Raw genomic sequence first — 27,733 nt, 5'->3', positions numbered from 1 at the left:
GCAAGCCCGCTGCATGCCAGTCACTTAAAAAGAAATTATTTTATTTCTAAACAACAGAGATTTGGGGCCTATGGAAATTCTCAGTAGGAATTGGACATCCAACTGTCCTTCTCAAATCCAAGAGCTAATATCAGCAGATTTTGAATGATATATTAAAACTCACGATTCACCTGTTGCCATAACAAGACCTTCCTAGGCCAGGTACATGGATCATAACAAGACCTTTGTAAGAAGCAAAGTGCATCACATCTTCCAGCTCTCAGATTTTTATATTTTTCCTTGAATTATCAAGTCATTGCCAGCATCAGAGACAAGACACTTGCTCGGAAAGCCCAAGCAACTGTGTCAACTCTTCAACCCCTCTAAAGCATCCCCTGTGTTTTAACTGTGTATAAACCCTTCCACTCCTTTGGACTAAGCCTGTAGTGGACTCTTTTGAGCAGTTGTTATCCATATTAAAAACCCACTGCAATGCATTTGCATACATCTAGGAAAGGAGAAAATATAATCACTTTATTTTCAGTATACAGACTAAATTCCACCATAAAATAAAGATAATGAGTGAGCACACATGAATAAAATACTCTGTACTTTAAAAAAGCCCACTCTTGCCATGTCTGCTGAACCCATCATTTGCCACGTGGTGCTCCCAGCTCTCCAGAGTTGTTTCCAAGAGTGGCTGCAGTACTCCCAGGAGCAGTGCTCCATCTACTACAATTCAAAAAAAAGCTCCCAGTCTGCATAGGTGTGCTACATTTTCCTGTATGCCTTGAAATACTAGTTAGGTACAACACTATTTAATCATCTCTGCTTCCAAACTATGTCAGGTCCCCCTCCCATCCTTACACCAAAGCAAGAAGAATTACTTCTACAAGGAGGCAGAATCAGCAAGTTGTAGCAATACAAACTCTTCAGAGGTGCAGAACAATGGTATACCATGATCTGCAGCACATGAATATGCAGCATGGACAGCAAGACATAAATACTGATGAGTTGTACACATGCGCATGCACACAGTCACCTCCGTAAAGCTTTCTCCACGGTGCAACTCCTTCAATGTCACAGGCTTGTCACAGGAGAAAAAAAAAAAAAAGCCCTTTTCAAATTTAGCCCATTTAAAGCTGCCAACAAAATTTGATTTCATGGGCTATCAATGGGCATGTTATTGCTTGTAGTAAATTGTAGAAGATTTGGACCTACACAAGAGATTCACTTGCAAAGCACAAAGGTCATCAGTGGCCCCTAAGCAGTTTTACAAACTGATTGTGGCTGCTCATGCTTTCCACACCCTCCACCAACGGCTGGCTACAATGCTCTGCAGTTCTAAACATGTGTCGTACCATCCCCTAGAGAACACAGTCGGTGTCTTCTCTGACTCATATTTAAATACACAAGAGCAGTCAGCATAAAGAAGTGTTACAGTTCATTTTACAAAATCCATCATGTCCCTCTTCACTCGTTCACCTGAAAAACGGGTGACCTGGGCTGTAATGGCAAAGGCCAGCAGTGCCTAATCCTCTCAACACCCAAATGTCAACAGAAGAGGAACTGACAGTATTGCAGAGATATTCTACATGCCCAGTGGAGCAGACACATTCTCACTGGACTTTCAGGCTGCCAATGACCTACCTCATCCATGGTGAACCTGACAAAAGCCTTTAAGAATCCAGTTTTCACATCTTGCACCTCTAATTGAATGTAAAGTTTACAATTAAGTGTCTTCAAGGAGTAATAAAGCAGCTCTTGGGATTTCTTCCAAGCAAACACTGACTCAAAGGCTCAATACAAACTCACAGTGTTAAATGGGAACACTAGCCCATTCTGGACCCCCAGTCAGACACTGACAACAACTCCCTAGATCTTCTTTTAAAGTTACATGCTGCACAATCACTTTCTTTGCTAATGCATCCTTACTATAAACTTGTTTTACAGCCTCTCTTGCTAACTATACTCTTCAACTCAGTGCTGACTGCAAATGCTGTCCTTAACTTAGCAAGTATCATAAAATTGATAGATTATTTCCTGCCTACTGGTGCTCCAGATGCAATGCTACCTAGAAAAACATACAACTAATTCTTCCAGCAGGTGATCCAAATCAGCTCTGTTCTCAAACAGCAGATTGGTGAAGGTGGGCTGCAGATTGCAAAGTCTCCAAGCTTTCCATACGATGAAGTGAGGTAGCAACAAGCAGCCTTTGAAATAGCATTGTCTCCGTATTTTTCCATAGTATTAAATCCCTTTTCCACACAATTTAGTGAGTGAACTAGAGGCTTCTCTGGAGCAGTGGAAGAAGAAAAGAGATGGTAAATAAATAATGAATGATAAGAGTAACTAGGCTAATAGTTTTGCAAAGTTTTCCTTTTTGGTACCAGCACTGAGCACTGCTCGTTTTCAGGCGGAGAGAAATACAAAACACTTCAGTCTGTGAGCTTAAAGTCCAAGTGACTTCTGCACAATCTGCTTGGCAATTTTGTTAAATTGTTCTCTGTCTTCTCGCCACATCTTCGAGGCGTCTACATTGGCTCCACTTTCATCATTTGGCTCTGAAACGAGAAAGACTGAAAGATAGGTAGGCAGGCAGGCAACGGAGCAAGACCCTCTCGCTTTTTCAATAATGCTTCAGCACTGCCACTTCCCTGTGGCTTTGGCACACTCCTCCTGCTTGGGACTACAGAAACACCACTAAAGAAAATCCAATGACAGTTGCTGGGTTCCCAAATGGTTCTGATTTAACTGATCACAAGAGAATATCACAGCAAGGTTGAGTTTAGGTAAGAAAAAAAAGGCAGAGGAGCAAGACTCTCTTTTGTTTATGCTCTCAGCAGTTGAGCCCCAGCATGCACATGGAACACCACAACACGGCACCACCAGTGTCATCAAGCGTTTTTAAAACTGCACACTGCTCCCTGCAAAATGTTTTTTCTGGTTCTGCGGCTTCACAGACACAAAGCCCTCCCGACCAGGCCACCCAAACAGGCTCTGTCACTCTTTAGGATGGCTTGTCCTATTAAAAAACAACAAAACAAACCAAGAAAACCCATAGAATGCTTTCATTTCTACAACATCTTTTATCCGAGGATTTCAGAGCGCTTTACAAAGTACATTAAGCCCCTGTGACTCCAACACTTCATTTTGTACAGAGGTAAGCTGAAACACAGGGTTTGTCAGGTTTGTGGTCAGCATACAACAGGACAACTGTCACAGGATTACACAAGCCACTAAGACAGAACATACTCTACCCATTTTGCTTCACACACTAGTCCAAATCCACCCCAGCCCCATTCATGGCAGATATCTTGGGCTCACATCTTTCTCAACACAATGCTGATCGTCTGCCCTTAAAAGCCAGTAGACACCCAGGTCACCCAGTTTGGTAAGCTTGGGCTTACCCTATCTGCAGAACCAGAGCCAAGAGTTTGCCAGCAGCCTGAAAGAAGCTGACCATTGATGTTTTAGACTAATTCCACCAGAAGCTGTGGGAAAACGGGATGCACAGGCAGAGAATAAGAGAGACCAGGTGACTCCCACACTAACCAGTCTAGGTAAGGCTGCACCACAAACCAAGTTCTTGGAGGCCACAGGAAGCCCAGCAAGGTACTGTTTGTCTGCACAGCTTCCCAACGGTAGGTTACTATTCTGAAGCTAAAACGGTCCTATGTAAAAATCTCTTGCTTGCTCTTTGATCAACTTTGCTGCTTCTAAACCCTCTAAACCTTCTAAAATCTTTTATCATTCAAAACGATTCTAAGGGACACAGCTCTGCCCTTTTTGGGCAGTTCAGTGGCTCTGTCCGCTGTGTGGTAAAAAATCTGACTTTCAGGGAGCTGTACACAACAGAGTTGATCCACAGCCCTTGCTAGATTTAGGGAAAGCCATTTAAAAGGCTGCACAAAAAGTTTTTTCACTCCATTCCTCAAGAAACCATCCCCTGAACCAGAGGTGGCAGAATGGGGTACATGCCCAGGCTGGCAAAAACCAAACAGAAATGGAGGGTGCTGGCTTGTCAATCACAGAGGCCACAGACTCCAGTTTACCGTACTGGTTAGATCTGGCTGGTAACCCTTCAGCTGCTAAAGCCAAATCCAACACAAGCTGTATCCATAGCTTTAAGACCTGCAAGATCTAAACAGGCATCACAGCAAATACAAAGACAGAGCACAGGTTTTATGCAGGAGCAGGGAACCAGCTGAGCCTCCAGACCCACCTGCCCATCACCATCTCCTCGGTTGCTGCTGACCTTGAAGGAAAGCAGTGCAGTTGCTGGCAAAGCTGGAAACACCTGTTCAGTTATACTTTTTCAATTGTTTTCAGAGAACTGGTTTATTAATAAATAAATACTAGGGCTTTAACAACTGTGATTGCTGCTGAGCAGCTTTACATGTCCTTTGCTCACTGAACAAATCAAACAGCAAGAAGCAGTTACTGAGTTAGCTAGAGCAGCTGTCTGAGCTACTGCTAACAAAACAGCAGTCCTTACCTGCCAGCATGCTAACAACCGACAAGAGGATCTTTTCCACACTCTGCACAGGACTCCACCGCTCAGCGCTGCTCTCATATCCCATGGGATCATCCCCAGGAGCATGAAGAATAGAGATGCAAACTCTCCCATCTGGGTAAACTGCACAAGAAGTACAGGGGATTGATTGTTATTCAGTGGAAACACTTGGCCTCTCTGGATCTTTAGCACAGATAAATGTTTGGACACGGCCTTTGTATGACTGAAGCTAAACCCAGTTTTAAATTTCCTCTTCCAAAGGCAAGCGGACACAAAAATCTGAAAGACAAAAATCTAGCAACAGTTTTCTTTAAGCAAATCTAACAAACTTGGGTCATCCTTCCCTAACAGAAGCCTGCTGGGAGCACTCCTGTCATTTAATAACCAGTGACAGGCTCCACAGAAAAAGGAAGAGATGCAGCCTAGTGGAACAAGGCAAGTATTTACGCACAGACGTGGCTCCAAGTAGGTAACCAGTCCTACTTAAATTGAAGGGTAACAATCACACAGAACTGAATGCATGTTGGAGTCCTTCACTGGACCGTGACTGTAAAAAGAATTAAGCAAACTTGCTTTGCTGCAGCAAGGAGGGAAAAGTGGTATGTTATAAACAATATAATTGATCTTATTTTGAACATTACTGAGGTGCAACCAGAAGAGTTCACGCTACTTTTTAAAATTTTGCTTAAAGCTCTGCTGCATTAAAGTGCATGGAAACAAGGTAACCTGTCAATTAAGGATACAGACATCTTCCGGTCCCACCTGTAGCATAAGCAAAGCTTGTGCAACAGTACAAGTCGTCTGCACAGATGCGGGACTCCACTGACTTGATAATGAGGCCTAAGAAAGGTTGAAGAGGCAACACAAAGAGAACGGAGTTCAAAATACTGCTTTAGCAGCATGGCCTAATTCTGCAGCCTCCCAAGGCATGACAACTTTATCTCAGTACTTCCAGTGCTTCTATTCCTCGGGTGTCCAAACCTGTGCCATTGCCAGGCGAACAAGACAAAACAAAAAGAGGGAATGACCGCTGGAAGCAGTTGTGCTCATTTCCAGTTCCTTCCATTCACCCAGCTAATGTCTGCACAAGCCTGCAACACGTAAGCACTTTGGAAGACTTTTATTTGCATCCCCTCCTGCAGCCCCAGGCTGGGGACTGGAGCTGGTCTAGCTGTAGCTGGAAGAGATGAAAACAGCACGTGCTCAATCAGCACTTCTCCTTACAAGTTCGGAACACACTGGCAGAAGGTATTTCACTTGTAATTTACTACAATGTTTTTATGTAGTGCCTCATTTAAAACAGCTGGACCACAGCGGCACAGTCATGATAGCAGAGACTGATTCCAGGAAGATGTACGCATCTTCCCACTTTGTCACTAAGTGCTAACACAAGACTTGCCATTAATTGCTACTTTGAAGTTATCTTCACCAGAGCATCCACGAACACAGTTTTATTTTAAGAGAATATAGTTCTGTGGTATCTCAATTCCTCCTGTACATAACATAAACTGCAAAGATAAGGGGAACACAGCAGACTTTTTAAAGATTTTCCTTGCAACTCCTCACAGGTGGAGGAGTAAGCACTTAAGGAACAGAAAAAGCACAGCACAGCCACCCATTTCTACAGCCTTTCTGGGTATAACCAAACCATCACAATCTTACCCGAGAAGAAAGATCGAAGTATCTACTTTAGGTGATCTCAACTTTAGATTAACATGACCCAGAGTCATGGGACTTTAAAGAGCTAAGCTGACCATCCAGTATGCTTCAGTTAACCCCACGGGGGGAGCGCCCACATGTAGAGCCACACTGTAACACATAAGAGTCAGGCAGTTCGTGCTTCTGGGCACCCCACTCCTCCTGGCTATGCTGCCCACAAAGCAGCTGTGAGCAGTGAACCTCAAGCCAAGGCCACAACTGCAGCTGCAGAGTATTGCCTGGACACAGATTTGCCCACAGAGACCAGTTCTGCCAAGAAGTTTGGGTGAAATAGTCCAGTTGGAGCAAGGTGTCAATGCGGCCGCACTGCTTCCAGGTGCCAAACGCTGCACTGCTGCAGACATCAGAGGTGATGCTACACTGCCTTGGGCACATCCGCACAGTTCTATGCTGTGACATGCAGGTGTGTCTTCCACAGGAGAACAGGAAGACGTGGATTAAATGGGCAAGAATCCGCAGCAGTGGTGCTTCGAGAAGGAAAGAAGAACTTCAAGAAATTGCAGAATTCCTTGGAATAGGATGAAATAAATCGATTCCCAGCTGACATTAAGATCTGCGTTATGCAAGTGCAGGAATGTCAGCTGGGAAGGAAACACTAGGCAGGAGGGCAGCATTTTCGTTTTACTGCTCTCAAGTGGCAGAGAGCTAACAGCCTAGAATACAGATCCAGCCCATCAAATCTGGGTGATGATAAACAATCTTTATGCAATCCATGTTGATTTAGCAGATGTCATAAGCAACAATTTTACAAAGAATGCCAAGGCTGACTCCAGAAAGCAGTGCTCCAGGCTGTAAAAGGGGGCTTTAAGGTTTTTACCTGTCCAAGGCTCAAACTTGTTAGCTGTACTTGTTACTTCAATTACTTCCACTGAAAAGTCTTAAGATAATATTGTCACCATCAGAATTGCAGAGAAAAGGCCAGCAAAGTCTTAATATTAAATGCCTGCAAACGTATCATCTACTTGGACGGAGTACTGTGTAATTCAGAAAGATCACATCAGAAATGTCACTAAACTTGTGACTTAATGGGGAAAAAGCCATGCTGCCTGATGAAGCTGCACCCACACTTTGGTGAACATGAACAAATTTTCTCTCATTACAGTAACATCAAACTACTTAAATACAAGCCACAGAGCAAGACTGGAAAGAGTCTGTATTAATTCACTAAATCTCGCATCATGTATAGAAGATCTATCTTTGGACTATTTAGACAATAGTTACAATATTCCTGGAATGATCTTAAAGACAGTGAAATTGTTGGAATCTTTATTGGACTGTTTATGACCAAAAGATATATGAAGAATAATGTGATAAAGTGACAGAGCAAAATTGCTGGACAGCTGAACATTCCTACTGCATACTCAAGGTTGGAAACAGAGAGAACCACCCCTTGGGAAGGATGCCAGCTCTCCTGCTGCAAAAGTCTGTTTTTAAGGTGCACAAGCAACCCACTCCCCCATATGTCCTGCTGCATCAGACTCACTGTTCGGATGGAACATCTCGCACGTGAACCTCATCTTCGGAGGACTTAACGGGTAGTCGAGTGGAAAGCTCAGAATAGCAGGGAAAACCCCATACTCGAAACAGGTGTCTTCAGGACCCCTAGAAACAGATAAAAAGCTATTCACCAGAGTTTTAAATAGTTCTTTCACCCAAAAGACATTTTAGGAGGTTTGGGTTATATCATCTTCTCCAGAAAACAAAGAGTTAATGCACTCTTAGCCTACACCTCATAAACTTAAATCCAAATATGGGGTTTGGGAGGGAAGGGGGAAATCAAAGCTTGCACACTAAATTACTAGGAAGGTCACAACACTGCTTAATTAGCAGGGTGTGTCTGCATATAATTGGAGTATCTGGCTCCAAGGCATGTTCCAGGATTTGAGCATCTGCACGTCAAGAGAAAGCAGAGGCAGGTGTGGGACTCCTGTGCCTTTGAAGATACTGTTATGCTGCACAAGACAGAGATGTCAAATGCTGTAGCTCAAAAGTAATTTATAAAACCTCGGAGATTCAAACTGCCAGTATTGAGCATAACCACAAATAAACACTCAGCACTATCTGATGCAAAAAATACAGCAATGTTTTGTAAAAATAAAAACACAGCTCAGGGACCATAATTGCTAGATGCAGGACAACAATGTTTCTTTGCAGACTTAAGGTATTTAGTTTGCACTCCCTCAAGTGCACCAGGAGAACAAATGGCTGCATCAGGGTTCTTGTAGAAACATTTCCTTATTGTGCTCATCATCTAGTTCAAAGTGCAATCAAGTTATGAATATAGACAACTATTTTACTCTCCCTACGTAAAACATTTTTGGAAGGTGAGCAAAAAAGTTTATTAGGCATGATGTATTCGAACTTGAGGAACCATCTGGAAGCTATAACACAAACATGATCTCCCTTGATTAGAAAGATCATGAAACAAGCTTCATCACTGAAAGTCTTAGCCAAGGAAACCTCATGTATTTAGTAAAAAGCTCTTCAAACAAGGGTTACGCTGTCTGGGAAATAAGGTTTAGGAAAATATTCATGCTTCCTCCTTCCAATCCACATTCTCCATGCCAGAAAGAACATAAAAGTTCAAGGACTCCTAACAGTTAAGGCTGCAAGTGGTAATCTACAGAAAAAGAAAATTGAGACCAGCAAAACCTAAAGCCCTAGGAGGCTCACTCTCTTCAACTTTGGGATTCAAAAGACTTGGCTGCTAGATAAACACACGAACTATGTGATTTAAACCTGAATATTCGACACTAGCAGGTTAGATTAAAGAAATGCATCAACATACTGCAAGAATGAAAGCTAAACCATCTCAACCATTTTGTTCCCTTTCTGGCCTTTTCCCTAAATTTAGTCAGGATTCAATTCACATCTGAGAGTACTGAATGCATTTTTTCATGAACACTTTAATTCGAGCTGCATTTTAAAGGCTTATTGTTGAACTTCTAAGAGTATGTACATACACGCATTGAAAAGCTGGTGGGTGTCTTATGTTCTGTTTTGAGAGCAAACACACAGCCTTAAGGGCTCTTCTGTCAAATATGTTAACCCAACATGCTCCATTTCAGGGCCTGTATTATGTGAGCAAAATGCTTTTCTTTTAGCCACTCATTGCTGCCAGGATCAACTTCAAAGAAATTATTAAAGTTAATCCAAGACAGCATTTGCAACTACAAAACGCTCAGGAGGCCGCAACGTTTAAACTTGACAGCATCGCTTTCAGTTCAAAAAGGACATTGGCAGGGCCAGAGAGGTAAAGAGCACAGCACCTCTTGAAACCTTTGCAGAGCAGGTGGTGTGATTGCAAAGTACACCACATTCAAAGCCTCCATGCCTTATGCTATGATCTCGTCTGAGCTGCTATGCCAGTCGAAGTCCAGACTACCCAGTACTCGATTAGGGTTCCTCCAAGAAACACCCAGACCATGCAGTGGTGACACCCGTCCCACTGAGCACAGAGCACTGAGCCAACAGGCCAGTTGCCTTCAGCAGTTCCCACACCCCAGGGAAGACAAAGCACTGGCCACTGCTAACTGCATGCACACAAAAGGCACTCATTCTGCACAGGCTCGAGGCATGTAACTCTAAGAAAAACCTTGTCTTAAACCTGTTCCATCTAAGACTCTTTACAGCCTGCAAAGCAGGCAGTCTCTGCATCTTTTTCCATACCCGATGCTACTCTACAGACTTCCCTAAAGCATTGAGGAGCAGACGTCAGTTCTCCTCCGGCCATTGTATGGCATTAAATGATTTGCTAGACAACCAGACTGCTTAGTTGTGAGAGAGATGTAATGAACAACTCTGTTGAATGAAAATAAGAAACTCTTAACTCCATGAGCTGGCTATTACTTAGGCAAGGGCAAGAAAAGGATGGCGGGTATCTGCCAAAATAAGAGGGAAAAGCACACTGACAAGGACAATTAATACTATAATCATAGCTTCACATACATTTGTAAATGGCTTCTTATTTGTAAAAAGATGCTGGAAGAAGACCAAAACCCACAGTCATCAGATGCTGTCAAGGGGAATTCCATGCTAAACAAAAGTCATAAGCCTAATTATAGATCTAATTACCTTTCTAGACAGGTTTTTGGTAAGTTGACTTCAATTTATACTGTTTAGTTTTCAAGCAATCTTTAGTTCTCAACAATTATGTGGTTTTGCATCTTTTGGGGATAAACTTTAAAAGCAACACACACTTGCATATGCCAACCAAAGAGGGCAAAACTTGGTCTCGAAACATTCAATTCATGAACTTGCACAACACAATGTAGCCTGTAGGACCTCACGCAGCGCTAAGAAATCAAGCGGCATTATGGTAAACTCTCTTGACATGCTGGGGCTATTTATCACCACAAATAAGTCACCCTGTTGCAAAGATTTGGCTTTCATAAATACTCTAATTCAGCTACTGTTTCATGTCTCATCAAAAGGGTGCATTTTACCATCAGGCTCCAAACCTCCACCATTCAGAAAGACCACCACATTTTATTTTCAGTTGTGGATCTATTACACTCACTTTGGGAGCATAAGAACTGTTCTGTCATTCAGACATGTGAATACAGCCTTAACATTTATATGTTTAACATTTATCCAGCACTGCTGCTGCAGGCAAGAACACTGGAAATACAAATTATTACCACCATTATTTTAAAAGGCATTATTTTATCTCTGAGAGAAGCTCTTACACCAATCTGTGTAACATTACCTAGCCCACTTCCGAATTGATAAACAGGCAATGTCTTTTCTCTCTAAGGTCTCTTTTTTTTTTTATTTATTTGCCATTACATGTGCTCTAGCTTTATATAAATTGGGTGAAGGGAAAAAAAAGTATTCTATTCTGTTCTTCATTATTGTGCTACTTACTTACCTTTTACACTTCATCTGTCTAAAAATGTTATGCCAACTGTAATTTCCTCATCTGCACTTCTTTCATTCCCATAATCTCACACAGCACATTTGAGATTACAAAACATTCAAGAAGATTATCACAGACAAATATAAACAAGTCATTTAGTTTGCTTTCCAAATGTACGCAAATACTTCTACTAATAAGAGTTTTGCAAAGAGATGAAAGTAACCAAACATGTTTAGGGTAAATATGTTTCTATTGTACCACAGCTTCAGAATTTAGCAGACCTTAAAATATAATTTTATTATGACACACACACAATACAGAAACCAAAATTAAAGCACCTCCACCCCTCATTTTGCGCTGACAAAGACCTGAAGCTCAACACTCAGCACTTTCAATGGCTTTCAAGTCTGCAAGCGGCTTCTCTGTTGTTTAAGAATTTGTCATGGGAAACATCAGAAAAAGTATTTTCTAGGTAATGAACCAAATCCAAAAGTACTTCTGTGTCCCCCCCATGAAAGCTCTACTCAACCACAAAACCTCTGCTACAAGAAAGTACCAATAGGCAGGAATTTCCTTCCAGATTCCAAGAAGTGCATTAAATCCTCTCGGATTTGCATACTCCAAGCAACACACAGCTGTCTGAACTGAAATTTGGTACATTACAAAGCGCGTGTTTCAGAAAAGTGATAACTATCCCACTTGCAGAAAGAGAAAGTGTAAGACACTGCAGCCAAAATCTTTGGTGTCAGGCAACAAACCACCTATTTCCATGCTAAGTGTTTAATTTCAGGAGACTGAGCTACCAGGAAGTATCACCTATTTATCACAGGATAAATTGCTGCACATAAGCAGAGGCATTTGCCAACTCTTCATATCAATCAGCAAACAAGCAGTGGTAATCCTAATCTCCATTTACCAAGGCCTAAAATAACTCGGAGGCTCACGCTTGCCATAAAATAGGATCACCCACGCAGCTAGCTTGTGTGGAATAGGTGATGTGCTACAGGTTGGTACGCTTTTGTATTGGTTGCATGCCTGATCCCAAGAAATCTTGTTTTTCATCCCTAGACAATACACTCCAAGCAAACTGAGCTAGGAAAATTCTGCCACCCATGCTCGTTGAGAATCTCCTAAGTCAGCACTAGTGGCTGCAGTGAAAACCTGCCAAGAACACAGCAGGCACACTGTGAGCGGGGCCACAGCCACCGCCTGCTGCCCCCAGCATCCTCTGGGACCCCCTGGACCTGGCTGAAGGAAAGGAAATCACCAGCTCTTACTAAAGGAATCTTGAAATACAGAGCCTGGACCTACCCTAACAACAGACCATCGGCTTCAAGACAAACTTAGCCATTTGGAGCTTCTTCATCTTTTCATTCTGTAGTATTTGCGTAAATTGTCAGACCTGAGTGACAGAGGTCTCTCTTCCTCTCTCCTGCCATTTTAGAACTTTGTTTTGTAAAACTCACCAGTTATTCCATGCACTCAGAGTTCCCAAAGAAGGGCACAGCATGAGTAAAAGAGTACAAGCAAGAGAGAAGACAACTTTTAAGATGCTGGGCAAGAAGATTTTGTCTTTTCATGGCAAGTTTTTCTATGAACAACTGGACGTATCAGTTCAGGAGTGGAAGGAGGAGGACACAGCTTTGTAAAGAAGTCTTTGTCACCCCCCAAAACGCAACAGGTAGTGATCAGAGCTATTCACCAATAGAGGAGCTTTCTACACGGAACCACTGCACCCAACATCTTTACACCAGCAGCTGATTCATGAAGTGTAAAGAATTTCACAAGAATTTTTTTTTTAAATTTGAATACTTTCTCAGATCAATCCCCTTCCATTTTCCTAGAAAAAAATTGAATAGTTAGTAAACTAATTTTAGACATTAATTTTTTTATTCTGTCACTGATAATCTGTGTATTTTGCTCCACTTAAAACATGAGAAAAACCTGTCCTATATTTGCAGTTGAGTAAAGTTCTCAACAGGTTTGTGTGATCTACAAGCAATTAATTGTTTCCTACAGCGTTTGTATATGCAACATATATCCAAGGGAGCCCAAATGAGTATTCCTGTCAAATTTGCACGCTACTTATGCTGAATGTTGCTTACTATAATGACACCTGTACAACAAATATCACTTAAGTCCCAATGCTGCCTCTATCACACTGTTTAAATTCCAAATATAATTCCCAGTTTGGGTCAGAAAAGAAGCTCCCAGTCAAAGGTAGGCCAAGGTCGATGTTACGCAGAACTGATATATTTTTTGCATTCTTGTTCTCCTAGAATCTAATCATAGTGTGCAGATACAAACCAGTATCAACTTACATAATCAGAGCTTCCCACTCAAAGAAGTTCTCTTCATTCATGGGACCTATTAAGAAAAAAACAAAATAACACTTAGCGCTACCTGAAAGCAAGGCAACAACTTCACAGTGCACAAATCCTACTTAACTCCTCACCTGCTACGATCCCTTCCGGCGGGTTCAGGGTCAGCTCTATAAAAACAAAAACACAAGAAAGGTTAACATGACCTACAAGCCCGAGCATTTTGGCTACCATTTGGATGGCCACAGCTTAGCACAGAGGCCCCGCCAGCAAATACCCTGGGGGAAAAGCTTGAGGACACCATGGGAGAAATGTTCTGGCCATGCTTTACTGCACAAGACTCTGCATCCAGAATGCCCAGTATCTCACTGCTGACAATTTAACTTCTTCATGCAAGAGAGTTTTGTAGCCAACATTATTTGCTGTTTTGTGATTTTTCAGGCTCCCAGAACTAGTCTTCCCAGGGGCAACAATTTAAAACTGAGAAGGAAGGAAAAAACCTCTTTCCACAAAGCATGAGGAACACTCTCCTCTTTGAGCACTGTGGTATCTGCAGGTACAAACTCAACAGCCTGAAAAGAAAATGGATTGTATTCCCATAACCCCTGTGCACCAATTCAGACTTGGCAGCATCACAATACAAACCCCAAAACAACGCAAAAAGTTGGAGAAGCAGAAGCAAGAGAGACTTGACAAGCGGCTCTGTTCCTTGAATTTAATTCGACTCTCCCCGCGTGGCCTGGAAAATGTGAGTAAAAAAAGAAGGAGCAATAAAGCAGCCATGGCTGCACAAGGCAAGTTTGGATTTATCACCCCTCACTTTCTGTAGGAAACCGGTACAATTCCCAATTCATACAATAACCTCCAGCAGCAATACCTCATTTCCAGCCTGCTGAAGCCCAGCACTCTGTGCACTGATAAAATAATAACCAGTTTTTCTACTATCTAGTGCAATGACCATCAACTTCCAGTTTCTGAAGTCCTGCAGGGTGGCAGCAGCTGGTGAGGCAAAGTCCAGCTGCGCACAGGCAACCAGTGGACCTGCAGTCCCTGGGGGGCTGAACACCAGCCCCACAGCTCCAAGTGAGACGTGGGGCAGCCAGCAGGACTGGTGGCAGGAGGCAACGCTCCAAGGGTGTCAGACCAGAGGAGGTGACAGGATGAGGCCAACTTAAGTAAGGCCTGTGAGCTGCTTACCTAGAACAGTGTTTCCTAACCAATGGCCTGTGGACTGCTAGTGGCCCATAACACAGAAAAAGTGGCCACAGGAAGCGCTATGCACTTTCCCACGCATGAAAACAAGCAGGAATATGGAAAGTCACAAACTGATAAACGAGACACCTGACCTAATTTCTGTTAGGCTATACGTGAAAACTGTGGGTAGCGCTGCACAAAACAGCACAAGGATTTTTGTCTTAAAACAGCTAAGTTACTGTTGGATTCAAAAATGTACTGAGATACACCAACAGGAAAGATAGTGAAACTCTTCTGTTCACTCACATTGCCATTAACTTTGGCAAAGACCTCTCCAATTGAAGTTCAAAAGCACAGCAGCAGATTGAAACTCAGCGTTACGGTTTCCCACAAAGTCCTGATGTTAAGGAGCAGGTTTTTCCAGCTTGATAGTGGGTCTCTAACAGCTTTTCTTGTTGATGTTTTTAGACAGAAAGAGGGAGATGTCAAACCCAGCAGCTCCTGGAATAATTTTGCTCCATCTTGTGGCTCTCTCTAAGAAGAAAATCCCTCTGGTATTTCCCACAATTTCCCTTGAAAAGCCCAGCAGCTTTCGCAGCTGCCCAGTGGCAGCATCTGCATGTCCCCTGCAGCGGGCAGCCATGCAGAGGTGTGCCGTACAGCTCTCCACCCCCAAGGAAAACTGGGGCGATGGGAAGCAAGAGCCAAACCCTGCCAAGCAAAGGCCTTCACAAGGATGGAGGTTTAATTCTCTACTTCACCTTGCTCAGCTCTCCCCTTGGAGATAGGCAAAAGAGGTTTCCATCCTTAAGGATCAGGCAAAGCGGTAACTGGGCAGTGCAGGGGCACATGAGCTTTGATTTTGAGTGGCTGCTACTATGCCTGGTCATTGAGGAAGGAAAAAACCCTTTTCCACATGGATGGTCACATTCTACCCTGTGATTTTTTCTAGAGCCGTTCAAAGGGAAATTGGAAGCACAGCTTTCGGGAGCTACACAGCACGAACTGCCAGTAGCTGACACAGCATCAGCGGCTTCACTCTTACCAGAGCCTCCAAAATAGGGTCACTTTAATGGAATGTCAGGGGGAATATTTTCCAATTATTTTTAAGTAAGCAGCAAAAAAAACACGCGATCAGAGCATTTGTTTTAAACTTTCACAAGTCAGCTCGGCCAAATAGTCTCCTACCCCACTCTCCTCTGCCACCCTGTCCCTCTGTGGCTGTCCTCCCAGACAAGTCGCGTGGCACAACAGGAGCACATCAGCAGATGAAACAGCCCACCCTCTGCTCTCCACGGCATCCGGCCCAGAGTAACTTCTGGCTAGCCCAAGTTTGGCCTCCTGGCCTGCAAGACAACCCCCCCACTGCCCCGCATGCATGGTTTAAAGCTTTCCCAAGGAAAGCTCTTCCCCTCTGCAAGTACCACGCCATGCTGCCCTCTCACCGTCCACCCACGACAGCAGCATGCCAGCGCATACCCACACCCCAGGCACCGTCACCCGACGGCCTCAAACTCTGACATGCAGTTTCTGTTCCTGCATGCGCTATTTCCCAGCGACAGCAAGGAGCTGAACCCTCCGCCTGTGCTGAGCATGGACAGCATCCAACACAAGGCATTGACAGGGGAAACGCGGATCCTGAAGCTACACCAGCCACCACCTTCCTGTGCTGGTATTTTACATGGTGCTATCTATCAGAGGTGCCACCACCAGGAGCTGTGGGATAAAGCAGCCTCCCGATATGCAGGGAGTACCCTACCGCCAGGCAAGCCTTCACAGTTCCTACAGAGAAAACACACAAGCAGCAACATCCTATTAAGGGATTCCAAGAGACGGAAGGACAAGCAGTCAATGTGGAAAAAAGGATAAAACAGAAAGCCAGAAAAGGAATCAGTTTTGAAAGAGGTAAAGGGGAAGGCCAAGAAAAGTCTCTGTGGAAAACAAAGGAACAGCAGAGTCACAAGGAGAAGCTGAGGCTGGCAGCTGCTTCTGGAAGGCAAGGTTGTGGTAACATATAGGCACCAGGTCACCTATACATCACCAAAACCACCTCAGGGTGCCCCAGGGTCTCGGGGGGGTTGTAGGGAGCTCTCTACTCAGACACACGTGTTGGGTGCATGTCGGAGGAGCCCATGGTGGTGCAGCCCACCACCTGATTCAGAGCAACATCTCTTCAGCACTGGAGAGCATTTGGAGCAGCTTCCTTCTTTGCATCCTCCACAAGGCATCCTGTTCGGTTTGCAGGGTGGTTCTGCTGCACACAGTCAGGGGATTTGCTTCCAAATCGAAACGCGATGAGTCCCAGCTTGTAGCACCACAGCTAAACCTTACTTAAGAGCTTTTGCTTGTAAGCTGAGACTGAATGAAACGGAGCCAATGCTAGTGAAGTGCAATGCTTCTATTAGGAACTTGGGGCAGATCTGGGTGCACATAAAATCAATGCCTCCCTTTTCATTTCACTGCTCATTATGGAGTCATCACTCCAATTATGGCCAAATTATGCCTTGGCCAAAAGGAGGAGAACTAAAAACACACCTTTTTGTTAAAGCAGTTAATAAAGGCTGATCACATTATTAAAAGAGAAGTTCAGCAGTATGCTTTCTAAAAACTCTATCAATTTAGCATATCTCCAAGGTGATTTAAATGCACCAGACTCAGGAAATATTAAGGGCACATACTCACCTCAGTATCTGACAGCATCTGGACTGAGATGCTTGAAACCAGAATCTTGTTCTTTCCGCTCTGCCAGAAATTCTGTTTTCTTCTCTCCTCTCTGACATAGCATCTGATCAGCATAAGGCAATTTGAGCTCAGACGGACACACAGCGCAGTGTGTGTCTGAGATATTTCCTCAGTGTTACACTTAGGAAAGACCATTTTCAAAGCACGTGTAACAGGGACAGCTGCAGAGGCCTACTGCAAACGTTCATCCCTCTCTTCCCCCCCAGAGAGAGTGGCTCATCGCAACCCTCACTGCTGCTGTGGGACTTTTCTTCGGCTCCACGCGAACTCTCTCTAAGCAGTAAGGATAGGAAGCACCCACTGAAGCACTGCCAGATTCTGTTCTGTACAACAAAGGTGTATTTCTTCTGTGAACTCTGAAATCTCCAAATTAATGTAAATCTCCTCTTTTTAACCCAACAGCACTCCCAATGATACCTGTTGGCATTACAACCCACTGCTCTATTGCCTCTTTGTACCAGAAAGGAAGTACAGTGCATACAACTAGGCACTACAATTGTTGTGTCTCCACAGATTTGACTTAATACTTTCAACGTAACCCATTTTAGATTTAAAAAGTTCAGCCAGCGATAAAGACATCTTCAAGAACATGCAGCCAGGAAACAGTAAACACAGAAGAAGAAGGTTTCCATCTCTTAACTCTCACAAACATAACTTGCTATTGAGAGACTCATTTCAGGCCTTAACACTATTCTAAATCTAGAATCAACAACAAACACATGCTCTAACAGAAAGTATGCCCTTTTTTATATGTGATTTTTTAGAAAGCTTTATCTAAATTAGTTCTGGCAGAGTAGAAAAATACTTGAATAAATGTGAGACAGCAAAAAGTATGAGACACTCCAAACATGCAAAAAAAGACCTGAATGAGGACAAAAAATAAATCCATCTCATCTGGCTGCCCAGAGCCACCTTCCCTTCCTTCTCCACAAAGAAGGGGAAACAGTGCAATTTCACAGCCTCTCCCAAAATGAAATAATGTATTTGGGCTCCAACAGGTAGAAACTCCTCACAACGTCAAACATTTTTCACATAAGGTAACAATAAACCTTTATTTACAGATTTAAACACGAGCACACACATACACAGGGAAAATCAAAGAACAAAACTAAAAAATAAGCAAGTAAGGAAAGAATTAGAAGTCTGGTAAACAAAATACACCCACCAGCAATGCACTGACTGCCAGACATCTCTGTTGTGACTAGAAGTAACTGAAGGGAAGAGATAGAGAAGAAGAAAACTAAAGAAAAAAAGAATTGTGTGCACAAATATACACATAGATATATACAAGATTTCATCTGAGGTGGGCAGCCAGGAGGAAGTTTAAAGTCGCTTCCACACTCACACTCACCCAGGGCCACGCAGTGCTTATGCCCGCACCAGGAACATACATCAGGAACACGCATCGTCAGGAGGGAGCTGAAAGTTCAAGCAAAGCTGAACCTCAGACTACAGCCCTGTCCCCAGACAGGACCTTCTCTTTTTCTGCAAAAAGAGGCAGCAGAACTACCTACAGCTAGGAACTATTTTTATTTTTCAAAATAACTTTTGCTGAAAATTTCTACAGGACAAAACAGCTTCTGAAGAGCTGCGACCGCCCAGTCTTTTGGGAAACACTAGTGAAGGGTTATAATTCAGGCTTGATTCTGGGCTTTGTAGCAAAGTTTGATGAGAGCACCCACTAAAGGAAAGTAACAACCCTGGAAATGCACGCCTAGCATAGGGTAATCCAGGCAGCCACAGAAACGGAAAAGTCTGGCTTACCCTAATTCTATAACTCAGGTCTCCAGAAGTAAAAGCACTGTACACTTAGTCATTGTAGATTACATTCATTTTTTACAACACTATGTTTCATTAGAATTAGGAAAGTATTTATAAAGGAGGATCACAAACAAGATGGTAACTCAATTCATGGCAAGTGTTACCCTGGGAAACTATCGGAGAAGATTCACATAATGTCTGCCTGTAGCATTAAGTCAAATTCTTTTTGATGCTATTTAATATCACTTTTTCCTACAGAATTAATTAATACAAGACATTCTAGTAAGATCTCAGGGCTTCTCAACAACAAAGGATCAGAAACACTTCTTGGGACTAACGGGATTTATGTAAGAGAACAGATAAAAGCAGAGTCAAGTCTTTTTGCAGCTGCCTTTCAGGTCAGTGCTTCTGGATTACAACAGAAAAATGCAGGTTTCTAAGACTTGCTGTCGGCACAAGCTTTACCTGCACAACCACACTGGTGGGGCTTGCTCACCATCCCGAGTGGCTACCAGCAGCAGCCTGAGCAGCAGGGGGAACCCATGCCAGCCTCGACCCTCGCAGACACCTGCGTGATGGTTCAGCTTAGACACCTGTGCTCTGCAGAGCAGCCTGAGAATAAACACAGTACTGGCAGGAAACATGTGTCTATAAATACTCTATTTTATACAGGCTGGAGTCTTCCACGAAATGATGGTAAAGTGAGAAACAACTCCTCGTCCCTGGACAATGTCGGGAGCTCTGTAAATGACCTTCACTGGAGCAGTAGACCAGTTCTTATAGCTGAACACCAAACACGTCTTTTTTTTTCCTCCATTCTATTTCCTTGCCTTAAATAAAAGCCAGAACATCGGAGGCCAAAAGCAACTAACAAACAGGCAAAAAATATTTCTTGCCCCAAAAAGGCACCTTTGGACACCCCGCAAGCTCACCAGGAAGCAGGTCACCCACCCCAGGACAAATGGGATGTCCAGAGGGAGCCAGCCTGCAGCAGCAGGTCCCTGCTCCCTGTGGTGGGGCCAGCAAAGATAATCTCCAACAGATTTTTAAACAAAGAAGTCTATGTTGTTAATCACTAAATTCGAGTTTCAAGGCTGTTACTAACCGCTGCGCTTCCATTAAGGTCTTGACAAACACCTCTAATTATCTTTGAGGTAACAAAGCTTTGCAACAGAGGCTTCCCTGGCTGCATTTTGTTCCACCTGGAAAATTTAACGGGATAAAAACCAAAAAGAATTGGCCACTGGCCCAGGATCCCCAGGCCTTCCCCATGACTAAGCTCCCCGTGCCACTGTGTCCCAGCCGAAACAGCCGGGGCTCGCAGCCAGGGTCGGTGCACAGGACGGTTTCCCACCGAGGCCTACAGCAAGGGCGAAGGGAGAACCACCTCGCAGAGGGAAGCAGTGCCAGCCATGTCTCCCCTCTTCCACAGCCGCGCTTCACAGACCCCGGTGTCCCCTAATCCCCCGCCCCAGGTGTCTCTCTAGGGAGGCAGGAAAAGCTCCACAGGCCGAGTGGAGCCGAGCAGCCGGCGGGGACCGGGAAACCGCGGCCGGCGGGGGCACAGGGAGGTGCCCCGGGGGGAGGGACGCCCACGGCCTGCCCCGCCGCCGTCACCACCCCGCCCGGCCCGCGGCCTCCGGCCCTCCCGGGCTTTCAGAAGGACCCCGTCAGGAGAGGCAGCGGGGAGGGAAGACCAAGGAGTGCCCGGCCCCGCCACTCCCCGGACTCACGCTTGTACTCGGCCATCAGCCGCTTTAGCGCCGTCCCCGCCATGGCGCGGCCCCGCCGCTCCCGCCGTCGCTTCCGGGGCGGGCGACTAGAGAGGACGGCTAGAGCGGCCGGCCGCCTGCCCCTCCGCCTCTATGATACGCGCCCAGTCCTCCCAGTGCCGGGGCCGCGCATGCGCAGAGCGGGCGCCCGCCCTGCGCTGCGCCGAGCACCCCCCGGGCAGAAGAAAACCCCTCAGGCGAGAGGCACGTCAGGGCTGCACGGAAACAGGCGGGCCCGGCGGCGACCCTTCAGGTACCAGGCTGCAGAGACGGAGGGAGAAACGACAGCTGCTCGCCGGGGAGGGGAGGAGAGAGAAAAGAAGGCGGAAAGTCGTATTGTGCGGCGAAATGCCCCAGGGAGGGTGGGTTTTGCTGCTAAGGGAGGCACCGGTGCAGCGGAGACCCCCTGGGACTTACACTTCTGCTGCCGCCTCAGAAGCCTCCAAGGTGGAGGTCTGAAGCACCGCCGCCACGTACTGCTCCCCAGCTGGAAGGGAAAGAACCAGCCGAGGGGAGCACGGCCGTATCGAGCGGAAGGCATGAGACAGAGTACCAAACTATATTTACTGTATACAATAGTAAAGGACAACAAATAAATGTACAAATTGGTGAATAAACAGCAAGATCTACGGGATGTCCCACCCCAGCCCATTTACAAGAAAACGAAAAAGAAAATAAGGGCCTTTCCAGCAAGATTTCCAGCAAGCGAGAGATGATCTAACACTGCCAAAGGGGTCAGGTAAATATAAAAGGCAGGTAAGGATCCCACGGGCCAGCAGCACACAACCTACCGAGGGACAACAGGACAGCCTCGGTAAAAATTCATCTGGAACGGGCTCCACATGAAGCCCATCACACAAATGCATTTAAAATTCATTAAGTTTGGGGAGGCAGTAGATTTTTTTTTTTTTTTAAGCACACAGACACGCACACACCTCTCTCTTCTTTTGCTCACCAGGTTCTTGACAGCTCTCCTGCACATAGAGCTTGGTGACATTAAAAGGCGCTTTTTTCCCTTCATTTATCAAGTTAATCTACCAAAAACAAATATTAAAAAGAAACCTGAGGCTGCAGACTTCTAGTACCCACTGAGAAATAAAGAGACATACTAAAGAGAGTAGAGGAAAGGTGACAGATTCTGCCCGGCACTCAGCGAACAACAGCTGATGGTGCAGTGATGGGTTTCTGTTTTTATAAGCTTGCACAGCAAAAAAAATGCTGCTGCTCTATCACGAGTGTTGAGTGTTCGTTTTTGGACCAGCTGCTCTGCTAACTCCAGTTCTGACAATAATTCAGGACAAATCTCATTTCTGCATTAAAAAAGTATATTTCAGACGACTTTATCATAATATGACAAAGCACATGTAAATCTGCAATATTTTAAACTCCAGCTCTATACTAAGCATCGTATCTGCATGTACCAGCCTCGTGTCACAGGCTTAACGCTTCTGAAGTAACTGTGTTTGCAACACGCACTAAAAACTTAAAATCAGCGTCTCTTTTCCTTCTCTTAGGCGTATCTTAAAAGGAAACTTTTACGCTCACAATTGGCATGAAAATATACTGAATTATTTACATGATTAGAATTAAACAGAGGGGCAAGACCAACAAGAACCAGGAATGAACACTCCATGTCCTAATACATGGATGAATATTTAGGCCACAGGTTTAAAGAAAAAAAAAAGGGAAAAAAAAGGTAACAGCAGAGAGACAACGCATATTACTTAATCTGAACTTAAATCAAATTGGCCCAATTTAAGATATAGATTAATCCCTGCAGATACTGTTTTGACTTGCACACGCAGTACGTCAAAGACAACAAGCAATTTTGGTAAATGTCCTCTAAAGTTTAGAAGAATTCCGTGTGATTGGCATGTTCATTTGTTTACTGTTTAATAGCAAATCCAAGGACAGATGAGAGAGTGAGGTGTGATGAGGATCCTTGAACTCCTCTTCTCAAAAGGACGGCACGTCTTAACAAGCTCCACCTGTCTGCTGTTGGAACACATCGATAGTGTCTTCATCTTCCATCTCCAGCTGTTAGTGTAATACAGAAAATACAACACTTGAAATACAGACAGTTACAAAAGCACTTAGCTCTCTATTCCTAAACCGTACCAGTAACAGAACACTTAAGGTGTAACTTTAATTAATTAATGCATGAAACACTTTCCATAGGGCACTCCATCGCCCTTCCCATCGGAGGATCGCCAACACCAAAATGGGTTTCAGAGGCACGCTGGTCAGTCAGACTGAACTGGGCAGTTTAGCGTCTTCTACAACAAATCACCCAGCCGAACATCTCTGCTCCTTGCCTCCGGCCTTGCCAGCCCAAGAAATCCCCCATGTTCTCAGCACTGCTAGAGTCAATGGCGGCTACAGCTTCAGTGCTGGCTCAGAACAGGTCGACACAGAAATAGGACAGAGCCCAAAGTGCCGGCACTTGCCAGGGGTCCTTTCCACACCAGCACTCTGGTGTCAGCTTGTTCAGCACCAATGCTCCTATGCATTTTCTTCCCCACCCACCAACAGTGAAAACATACAAGGGAAAAACAAAAAAAATCCCACCCTAGACAAATTATTTGGAACATACTAAACTTAGAGCAACTACTTCAGGATCATTTTGATTTCAAACCCCTTTGATCTGCATGCAGACATCAAAATATCTGTATGGCAATTTGCAGTAAAAGTGTTTTTCATACCTGTGCAGGTGTGTCTGTTTCACTAATCGGTTGTCCGTCAAATCTGAATCTAATCTGCCTCATTGACAAGCCCTGCAAGTTGAAAATAATTAATATATGAGAAACCACGCTTTTGTTTCTGAATCCAAACAAAACATTTATGGTTTTACTGTCAGAACAAATATTAACAAAATTAAGACTCAAAAGATTTAACGAGACAGGAAACTTGGTGCATCTATCTTGCTACATAAATTGAGGAAACGGAACTGTTTGAGTGACATCCCGCTGCACTGCTGTCACAGCAAGGACTCTATATGGAACCACAGGTGTGGGTTTGGCCCCTGGGTCTGATCCTGCTCTGCAAGGCACAAGTATCAAAAGCTAATTTACAAAGGTAATTTAAGAAGCAATCAATCAATACACCATTCTATAAAGCCTCAGAGGACATGTCAGGAAGGAGCAGGAATTGTTTCTCATGCAGTCAGAGAATTAACAGTTGACTCAAAGGACAACATTTTAAAAAAATCTGAAAACACCCTACTTTTTAGTGTAACTAGCTATCAGCACTGACTACCCCTAGTTAAGACAAGTTTTCACTCCCGCCAGCCTTCTGCTCCCAGTTCTAGGTCTTTATCTTCTGATGAAAAAAGGAACCATGAAGACTGAGGAAAAAAGAACCTGCAGAACTTGATGCAGATTTTTTACCTGCAAGGTTTATTAGAAAAACACTAGGGTCTAACGTCAGAAAGTTAATGTTGCCCTTAAAACCCAAACTGAATTCATGACCGAATCCTGTTTTGACAGTGTTTAATCACACAAGGCGGTCTTTATTCCCTGCCCCAGGGATCGAGGTCTTTGCTTTGCTCTCCAAAATCCTTCAAAACCCCCGTGCGATTCACACTTCCAGTCATACACAGAGCCACAGGAACACCAAAACTCCCCGCACCTCTCTAAAGAGGTCTCTGGATGAAGGGAAATGCCGGCAAACAAAATCTGACTCCACTTCTGAAAGCCATTCACATCCCCACCCTCCGCTCTGCGCCACCTAATAGAGCGTAGAAGCACAGGCACCAAGGGCTACAGACTCGGGAACCGGGCTGTGAGGATAAATCCCTCTCCCATCTAGCTCAGGGTGGCACCGAGAAACGGCCTCTGACATAGAGCAGCTGGCTGCCACCTGCAGAACACAGCAGTCCAAACTCTGCAGTGGGTGAGGGGAGAGACACATGAAGGGAGGAGAGAAAAAAAACACCCAAACCAACCCATGATGTAATTCATGGCATAGGAGTATTTGTTTTCTGCTGTTTTCCAAATGGCAAACACGGTCTATATAAAGTTAACAAAAGTTTTTTGAGATGATAGAACTGAGGGGTTGTGAGGCTAAAAATTCAGAGCAAATGGGTCTCGGAGCCAGAATCGCAACTCGAAAAATTTTGCTAACCCCGTCACAGGACACGCGTTTAGAGCTCTAGGAGCACCTGATGAGCAAGAGGCAGTTTTCATTAACTGAAGAGAAGAACTCCAGCGCTTCAGAGTCAGCAGTAGCCCAACTCCTCGCCCTCCCAGGCGCCTACAGGGCTATATGCACCCCGACGCCCTAGTACTCGTAACCTTCCAGCCGAGTTCCCGCCGTCCCGAGGACTCTTCCCCAGGGAGAGCGGCGGGAGCGGCCGGCGGGGCCGGGCCGGGCCGGGCCTGGCCTACCTGCCGCTCGCAGTACGCCTTCATCAGCTTGCTCAGCGGGGTGTGCCGCTTGATTTTGAACTGCACCACGGAGCCGTCCTGCCCCGCCACTTTCAGGTTGATGTGATCGTTCTCCGTTTTCACGCCTTCCTGGATGAAAAGCGGGAGGAAGATGCCGATTCAGAGCCCCGGCCAGGCTCGACGTCCGTCCTCCCCGCTCCCAGGGCGAGCTGCCGGTCCCGCCGCCGCGCCGCCACCCTCGAGGCGGGAGGAGAGGTCGTGGTGGGGCCGGCCGCCACCCGCTGCGGCCTGCGGAGGCTGGGCGGCCTCCCTCGGGGCGGCGGGGGCCCGGGACTCCGCCGGCCGGCCGCCTCCCCCTCCCGCCGCCGCGCCCCGGCCCGGCCCACGCCGCCATCTTGGCCGCCGCACGCCACCGGTCGGGGCGGAGCCCCACCGGCAGCCCTGCCCCGGGGCCCGGCGGCCAGGCCTCTCCCCACCCCCACCCCGGGCCCGGCCACGCCGCGGCTGAGCCCGGCCCGGCCGCGCCTCCGCCTCACCTTGGGCTTCTCCTCCGACATGGCGGCGGGGACGGGACGGGGGGCGGGGGGGGAGGGGAGGGGACGGCGCGCTCGCGCGCTGAGGGAGCGGCCCGCGCGCTCGGCTCCCGCCTCGGCTCCCGCCGCCGCCTGCCGCCCGCGAGAGCGCGCGCCTCGGCTCCGCCCCCGCCCTGCCGCCGCGCCTGCCGCCCCGCGCGCTCATTGGCCGCCCCCGCCCCGTCACGTGAGGAGGGGGCGAGGCCCGTATCGGCCGGGGGCGGGGAAGGCGACGGCGCGCACCTCCCCCGGCGGCTCTGGAAAGTGCGTCACGGGGAACCGGAAGCGCTGCGGAGGGGCGGGGCGCTGCCACGGGGACGGAGCCATGGGGCGGGTCTAAGGGGCGGAGCCAAGGGCAGCCGGGGCCCCGCCGAGCCGCAGGGGGGCGCTGTGCGCCGCCGCGCTGGCAGCGGCCTGGGGAAGGGGCGGCCGCGGCCTTCCCGCCTGGCCGCCGGCCGGCCGCCAGGGGCAGCCGGCGCTCCGCTACCCCCGCGCCTCGGCCCGAGCAGCTGCCGTGCCACCGGCAGGGGAACCTGGGCGGGAGGCGGGGGAGGATCGGAAGGCTTCCAGCCCCAAAGCACAGCGCGGTCGGGGGCTCCGAGGCGGGCCTGTCCGGGAGTCTGCCGGCACGGCCCGGCCCGGTGCCGAGCAGCCGGGAGGGCAGGAGGTTAGCTCTGCTCGAGAGCACTGGGGGGAGGGCTCCCGGTTTCCCTGAAGAAGAGACCCCCGAAATACAAGGTACATCCCGGCGGGGGCCGCTTGCCCCATGGGCAGCGCAGGCAGCTGCCCTTCAGCAGGCGGCTGTGCCAGGGCTGCCTCCCCCAGCCTGGACAGCCTCCCCACAGGATCGCAGCCCTCTGCAGCACAGGGGTGTGCGGGACCAAGAGAGGAGAGGAGGGTCTCCCCCAGACCTCCATCTCAGCCTCTTCCCTTGCCCTGGCCTTCAGGAGAGCAGGCACTGGCCCTTTTGGGGATCTGCTTAGAAGAGGCCCAGTGGACTCCCCCTTCCCCTTCCCTTTCTGGGGGTGCATCCCTCTCCCCCAGTTCCCAGGGCCATATCCCTCCCACTCCCCCAGTTCTGCAGCAATCAGCAAAGCAGCATGGAAGAAACCAGCCATGGCCTCTCTCAGCATCCCCGGTGGTTTTTTTTTCAGAGGGACCCCGGGGGCACCGGCCGCCCTGCTCAGAAGCAGAGCCAGGGGAGGCAGCGTGCGTGGTCCCCTGAGCCCGGCTCTTCCTCCCGGACCCTCCGCAGCCATGACGGGTCTTGGATGTTCTCTGGAGGGTAGCGGAGCTGGCTGCGCCTGTCACTGTCCTACTGCCCAGACAGGCTCCGGAGACGCTGGTGGGGCATGGGGGGGGCTGCGCTCCCCATGCTCTGCAGAGAGTCTCCGGCACCAGGGACCTCCGGGGCCCCGCTGCTGCTGCCACCGCCCCTGCCGGTCCTGCCACAGCCCCATGTAAGGATGGAATCGGCCATGGGGATGGAGGCCCACCCCACCATGGCCATCCTCCACCTGCAGGCAGGAGGCCTGTGCTCACAGCTCAGTCTTTACCCAGGGATTGCATCTCCCTCAGGGCGTTGTCCCACCTTTCCTATTACACAGCAGAGTGGCCAGCCATGCCCTGCCCTAGGAATGGGCCCAGCACCAGCTTTGTCCAGCCTTTTTGTGCAGGGTTGTCCCACAATCACAGCACCCTGCATGTGCAACTGTCCTGTGGCTTAAAGCCAAGCTCCCCTTTACACCCCATTAACCCCTTCTTTCTAAGTTCCCTTGTGCATCCTCCGAGTGTCCATTGTCCTCAGCTGTGCACCCCATGGGTGGTGAGGCACACTGACTGTCCCACCGCTCAGCCATGCTGTCCCCATCGCCATCTGCTTCTCCCCACCCAGCGGGACTGCCTTCCCAGCAT

The 27,733-nt window shown here is 46.9% G+C and overlaps 2 protein-coding genes across 5 annotated transcripts; both read right to left on the bottom strand.

Moving 5' to 3' along the window:
* Positions 1-482: 482 nt before the first annotated feature.
* On the bottom strand, positions 483-20,945 carry UBE2G2 (ubiquitin conjugating enzyme E2 G2). Of its 4 annotated transcripts, XM_069791719.1 has the most exons (7): positions 20,824-20,928; positions 17,270-17,372; positions 13,528-13,563; positions 13,394-13,439; positions 7,698-7,816; positions 4,478-4,618; positions 483-2,558 (listed from the first exon to the last, which is right to left on the bottom strand). In XM_069791719.1, the coding sequence occupies exons 4-7, from the start codon at positions 13,432-13,434 to the stop codon at positions 2,431-2,433; spliced, it is 429 nt and encodes a 142-aa protein (XP_069647820.1). In that variant the 5' UTR covers positions 13,435-13,439; positions 13,528-13,563; positions 17,270-17,372; positions 20,824-20,928; the 3' UTR covers positions 483-2,430. The 4 variants fall into 4 exon arrangements, with proteins under 4 accessions (XP_069647820.1, XP_069647817.1, XP_069647819.1 ...); XM_069791716.1 differs by lacking the exon at positions 17,270-17,372 and having other exon boundaries at positions 20,824-20,945; XM_069791718.1 differs by lacking the exon at positions 17,270-17,372 and having other exon boundaries at positions 483-2,543; positions 20,824-20,943.
* A 462-nt stretch (positions 20,946-21,407) lies between these two features.
* LOC104324891 (small ubiquitin-related modifier 3) lies at positions 21,408-25,975 on the bottom strand. Its single transcript, XM_069791715.1, has 4 exons — positions 25,784-25,975; positions 25,248-25,376; positions 23,565-23,636; positions 21,408-22,899 (listed from the first exon to the last, which is right to left on the bottom strand). The coding sequence occupies exons 1-4, from the start codon at positions 25,802-25,804 to the stop codon at positions 22,837-22,839; spliced, it is 285 nt and encodes a 94-aa protein (XP_069647816.1). The 5' UTR covers positions 25,805-25,975; the 3' UTR covers positions 21,408-22,836.
* Positions 25,976-27,733: the final 1,758 nt, after the last annotated feature.

Source organism: Haliaeetus albicilla, chromosome 9 (assembly GCF_947461875.1).
Source record: "Haliaeetus albicilla chromosome 9, bHalAlb1.1, whole genome shotgun sequence".
In the NCBI taxonomy this organism is placed as follows: domain Eukaryota; kingdom Metazoa; phylum Chordata; class Aves; order Accipitriformes; family Accipitridae; genus Haliaeetus; species Haliaeetus albicilla.
This window is presented reverse-complemented; position numbering and strand designations above follow the sequence as displayed.